The 5,956-nt window shown below is 42.8% G+C and overlaps 1 protein-coding gene across 1 annotated transcript; it reads right to left on the reverse strand.

Moving 5' to 3' along the window:
• On the reverse strand, window positions 364-3,051 carry LOC107628768 (subtilisin-like protease SBT1.6). The gene has a single exon (XM_016331367.2). The coding sequence runs from the start codon at window positions 2,983-2,985 to the stop codon at window positions 703-705; it is 2,283 nt and encodes a 760-aa protein (XP_016186853.1). The 5' UTR covers window positions 2,986-3,051; the 3' UTR covers window positions 364-702.

A 5,956-nucleotide genomic window follows, 5' to 3' on the forward strand; every position in this document is an offset into this window, starting at 1 on the left:
ACTTCTACTGCGTACGTATGACATCTTATGTCCAAAATTCAGTAAATAAATAAATAACTAAAATTGCATATTTGGAAAAAAAAATGCACTGTAGATGAGAACTTTAATAAAGTTTAAACAACCAATTAACACTAGCCAGCTTGTTAATCCCTATCGAGTCGAGTCTTGTATTGTTCCCCGTTCAAACTTGAAGTCAGTTAGGTCTACAGGGTTTGGGGGACATCCTTTGATGTTAAAGTCTATTTTAGATCATAATATTTCTAGATAATTTAGCAAGAATTAGAAACTACACACTGAGATTAATTAAAACTAAAATAACAGCAGAACCAAGATGACTCGTGCTCTATTGAGACACAGTTAAAATTCATGCCACAATTTTCTTTTTTTTGTATAAATAGACATCTAAATGCCTACAAATACATTATAGAGCTATAGCAAACCCAAAACATTATCTTATCAAAAAAATAAAAATAAAAATAAAAAAGGAGTGAAACAACAGAACTACACCTCCTCCTTAGTCGTAATCGTTTTAACAAAGGGGTTACACACATCCCTAATTAAAATAATAATAAAAAAGAAAAAAAGCTTAAGAAATAAGAGGAATCTCTATTGTGTCTATTGGTGGGAACAGGAACAAGAACAAGTTACGGAAGTGACACTCCCGAGTGAGCATCGATCAAAGCGACAATGACCGAAAGCGCTTTATAACGGTTCTATTTGAGTAAGGACGATGGGGCTCCGAACCACGTGCTTTCCATCCGTCCACGAAAGCGACCCGAATAACGCCCCGGAAGGACCCATTTTCAGATTTCGAGTATCCCCCGTCACCGTCACCACATAGCTCCGCTTCTTCACTGATTCAGTGAACACCAACCGCGATGGCCTCACCGACACCGTCACACCCGTCGCCGGCGCCTGCACCCTTACTGTGTAAACCGAGTTAGCAGGTCCAACGTTCGTCACAGTCCTAATAAACATCTTCGTCGACGATCCCCTCGAAGACGCCGGGAACATTGCCACGAGCGAAGGATAGTTTAGATTTTCCGGTAATGGCTTCCTCGCCGGGCAATTCGCCGGTGATCGAGTAATCACTTGAATCACCTTTGGACCATAACCAATCGCACATAGGAAATCAACATAATCATTGTTGGTGATATCGTAAACCAAACCAGGATCCATTGCAAGACCTAAATTCAAATGTCCAGCACCGAAATCGTAGGGCGTGGAAGCGTTTCCGGTGGCTTCATCGATCATAGGCTGGTTTCTGTTGTCAAGTATGGTGGCGGTGGTCATCATGGCGGATCTTATAGCGGCGGGACTCCAATCAGGATGCGCCGATTTCAGCAACGCGGCGGCGCCACTCACGTGAGGAGCAGCCATTGAAGTTCCAGAAAGGATGTTGAATTCCGTTCTCCTCGAATCTGAATCGAGACCTGTAGGTCCAACAGCATCGGTCCAAGCTGCGAGGATGTTGACACCAGGAGCAATCAAATCTGGTTTGAGAATCTCAGGGTTCAAGCCGTTAGGTCCTCTTGCAGAGAACGATGCCAGAACCGGTGCCGGTTTGATTCCGAGGATCGTTCCTTTGAATTCGAGAGTTGCAGTAGGATTTGCGGTAGATGAGATGTAGGATTTGATCATGTCGCCTTCATCTGCGCCCACGGCGCACGTCGGAATTAGGTGAGCGTCGCCGACGAGGCCCTCACCGTTGGAGATTCCGTTTGCCAGGATCATTCCAACTCCACCGGCTTTCTTCACCACCAAACCCTTGGCAACCCTAGGGCTACTTCCCCGATCGCAAACCACGATTTTGCCTCTCACTAGTCTCGGATCCAGTGAATTCTCCATGCAGAGTGAATCAGATAGAACACCAGATTTCCCAGGGTACACTAATTGGTACATTTTCCCCCTCAATGGAGCTCCGGCATATAGCGATACTCCGGACAGTGTCTTTCCGTTTCCGAGAATCACCTCGGAGGGGAAATCGCGATCGATTGTGCCAGCTCCCACCGTCGTCAGCCACGGAGCAAGGTTCGTCACTGACATTCCACTAGGTCCGTCGTTACCGGCGGATGAGGACACAAAAACTCCCCTGGAAACGGCGCCGTATGAACCAATTGCAATTGGATCAAGGTAGTAAGGGGAGGCAATACCGTCACCGCCGCCGATGGAAATAGAAATCACATCAACGCCATCGTTGACGGCGGCATCGAAGGCGGCAAGGATATCAGAATCAAAGCAACCAGCATTTTTCCAGCAAACCTTGTAAACCGCCAATCGCGCTTTCGGAGCCACGCCTTTCGCAATTCCTGAAGCGTAACCGGACATGTTAGCCTGGAAAGCGTATCTACCAGCGGCGGTGGAAGCTGTGTGAGTTCCGTGGCCATCAGCGTCGCGAGGTGAACGGAATTCGATTGTTTCGTTGATTGGATTCAACGGACCAGAACTAGCACCAGCTTCGTGTCCTTTGGAGAAGTACCTTGCTCCGATGAGCTTCTTGTTGCAGCTTCTGGGCGAGAATCTCGCTCCCCTTTCACAGACACCTTTCCATCGGCTAGGGATGGGACCAAGGTTCAAGTCGGAGAAGCTCCGTCGCTCCGGCCATACACCGGTATCAAATACTCCGATGATGACGTCGGAGCCATAATCGGACTCCGACCAGAGGCCACGCTGGTTGCGGAGGCCAAGGAACTGCGGGGAGCGAGTGGTGTGGAGTTGGCGGCGGCGGTCCTCGAAAACAGCGAGAACCGAGGGGTGTTGGCTTATGGATGCAACCTGGTCGTCCGTGAGGACCGCAGAGAAGCCATGGAAAACGGTGTCGTATAGGAAAATGGAGGGATTGGATTGAGAATCAACACGGAAGATGAAGGTCTTCTTGGAAGGTTGATCTGAAGCGTAAGCAAAAAGGGTTTGTGAGAGTAAAATTGCAAGAATTACGGTGAAAAGAAGTGGTGGTGGTGTGGATTTCCACACAAGTTTTGCCATTGTTTCAGTAAGTACAGAGAAGCAGTGGGGGAAGTGAGAGCGAGTGTGGACTGAGAAGAAGGCTGTGTTATAATGTCCACTCAGAGTGGGACACCCCTTTCTTTTCTTTTCTTTTTTTTATTTTTTAAATTCACTAAAAAGTACTAAGTGAAATAATAATTGCTGCTTGTTTCTATTAACTTGATTAATTAATTAATGTGGCTACGTGTCAATCGTGTATCTCTGTGGATATTGGATCCTCTGCATAGGAGCTTCATTTGTCGTCACTCAAGTCTAATGAGTCAGCTAAATTATCCGTTGAACATTGTTTTCTGACGAAAAAAGGAAATAAATTGGGCAACGTAATAGTACAAAACTTACTCTTACCGTATTCGTACTACCTTTATAAATTTCGTTTCTTTTAATTAAATAAAAATAAAAAATAAATTTTATTTAATTTTAATGAAAAGACTTAAATATCCTTCATTTATTTAATTAGACAAAAATACCCTTTGAATACCCCTATAACAGCTTCTCCCCTAAACCCTAGCTTCTCCACCACCGCCGCAAGGACTGCCGCCGTCCGTCGCTCTCAGGCACTACCATCGTCGTCTGGTCGTCCGTGCTTCTTCCTCCTTCAAGAATTGCAGCTTCTTCTTCCTCGACCTCGGCGCGTCAGTTCCTGGTATTCATTCCCCTCTTTTCTAGAGTCAATAGATCAAAATATTACCAGGAAAGAAAAAAAGCCATACAGATTTTGTGCATCATATCAAAGTGGACCTGAATTTATTTACTTAAGAGTTTGCATTTACTTATGGCTCTAAAACAAAATAAAAAAGAGTGAAGCCCCCTGGTTCTAGATTAACGTTTCTGTTGCATTCCAATTGCTACAATTGAAGAAAAACCACTGACATGCAACACACTAAGGCCAAAAGAGTATAAAAGAACTAAATTTCAATCTCCAAAAGAGTATAAATTCATACATAGTCAAATGGAGACATTAAATAATCCGGCAAACAAATACTAACACAAACGTAAACAAAATATAATGTCGTATACTCGTATGTCACTAGACGGCTCATATGCCCACAAGACCAAGAAAATAATAAAAACAAAAATAATAATAAACCACAGCAATATCACAACAATATCACAATACAATCCAATTACAAAATCACAGTAAACCACAGCAACTCACTCCAACCCAGTGATCTCAAGTCTCCAACAGTCAAAATTATTCAACAATTATTCAATTCAGTAACAAGTCCACAGATTAACTAACAACAATTATTCAGCAATTATTCAACCAGTAACAACAGCAAGGTTCACAGATTAACTAACAAGTAACAAGAATTATTCAACAATTATAGTTTAAAAAAATTAATACCTAGAACTAAATGCCAGAACAGAGCAGAGCAGATCAGTAGCAAGAAAGGAACAGGGCACGACGGAAGGGCTGACGCGATGGAACAGAACTGGCACCGTCGAGACAGTGGCTGCGCGACGGAGGCAGAAGGCGAGGCCGGCGACGGTGGCTGGACGTTGAGGAACGGCGACGAGAGATGGCTGCTTCGGTGCTTCCTCCAAGCTGCGTTCGAGTTCTGTTCTGTCATCTCTGCGTTCTTCAGTGTGTTCGTTCAGAGAACAGAAAAAGCAATAATCGGTTTTTAATTTTCGGTTTTTTCGGTTCAGTTGATCGATTTAGTTTGGTCCGAGTCGGTTTTGAACACTACTACTGGTTAGGGTTCCTCTAACCAACGGCACCGTTTTGAGCAAATTTTAGAAAACCGGTCGGGTCTCGGTTCGGTTCGACCGACTGATTCTCGACCGGTTCGACAGTCCAACAACGGTTTCTGAATCTTTCGGTTTTGATATATGACCGACTCGTTTTTGTACCGGTTCACGGTTCGACCGACCAGTTCGAACAGGTTTTCAAAATCTTGGTCCGAACCGCTTTTCCCCTCGATTCACGAATAGACCGGTTTGACCAGTCAATTCGAACCGTTTTCAGAACTTTGCGTTTTTCCCTTATTCCAAAAATTCGGCCAGGTGACGGTTCGGTTTGACCGACCAGTTCTTGGCCGGTTCAACGGTTCAATTGTGGTTTTTGAAATTGGGGGTTTTTGGAGGAGAGGGATGGATTGTTAGTGTGGACGATTTGGAAGATAATCCTAACAAGTCGGAATAGGTACCAGTTAAGTTATGGGATTTATGTTATTTCATTCGTTATACGAAAGAGTAGGTCGAGAAACTATATAATATATAATATAAGTATATATTAGTATATAAGTATAACTAAATATAAGTCCTAAAGGTTTACACCATAATAGTGCTAGTTGATGAGAGTTACTTCGGAAACAAAGAAGAATCAAATCAAATTAATTTACTTGGGTTTGGTTTATTTATTCTAACAATTCCAATAAAACAGAACTGGATCTAATATGAGTTGTCGATCAGAAACCTATACATTTGTCCGAGTTGTTTTTTGTAGCGGTTCATGGTTCAACCGGCCGGTCCGAACCGATTTTTTGTATCACATATGTTTATTTGGACAAAGTTGACTGCTTAAAAAGAGTAAGCTCCCAATCATTTTAAATTCATATTAGCAAATATTGGCATAAAATAATTTTAATACCTAAAATGACTTTCTCTTGATTAGGTCTTTATCCCTATATCTGAAATTACTGACGAAGGCCATGAACACTGGTACCTCGTAGTGATTGATCGTGTTAAAAGATAAATCATTTTTCTAGACCCATTACCCATTGAAAAATAGTTCAAGCGAAAGAGGACAACCTTGAAATTAGTAACTATATTTTCCTTTTTTTGTTAATTATCTACATATATGACTAAAAAAGTAAACTCTAACATAGACATAAACAGGCCATTTATTTGGACGAGGTATTGGAAGATCGTTCATTCTATGACTTTGAGACCACTCCAACTCTGATTTCTTCACAATTTGAATTTGAAGAGCCAGAAGGCCTTCCGA

This window comes from Arachis ipaensis, chromosome B03, assembly GCF_000816755.2.
Source record: "Arachis ipaensis cultivar K30076 chromosome B03, Araip1.1, whole genome shotgun sequence".
Classification (NCBI taxonomy): domain Eukaryota; kingdom Viridiplantae; phylum Streptophyta; class Magnoliopsida; order Fabales; family Fabaceae; genus Arachis; species Arachis ipaensis.

Bases quoted from the DNA above. Each gene is read 5' to 3' on its own strand.
- LOC107628768 (XM_016331367.2), bottom strand. From the start codon at position 2,985: ATGGCAAAACTTGTGTGGAAATCCACACCACCACCACTTCTTTTCACC.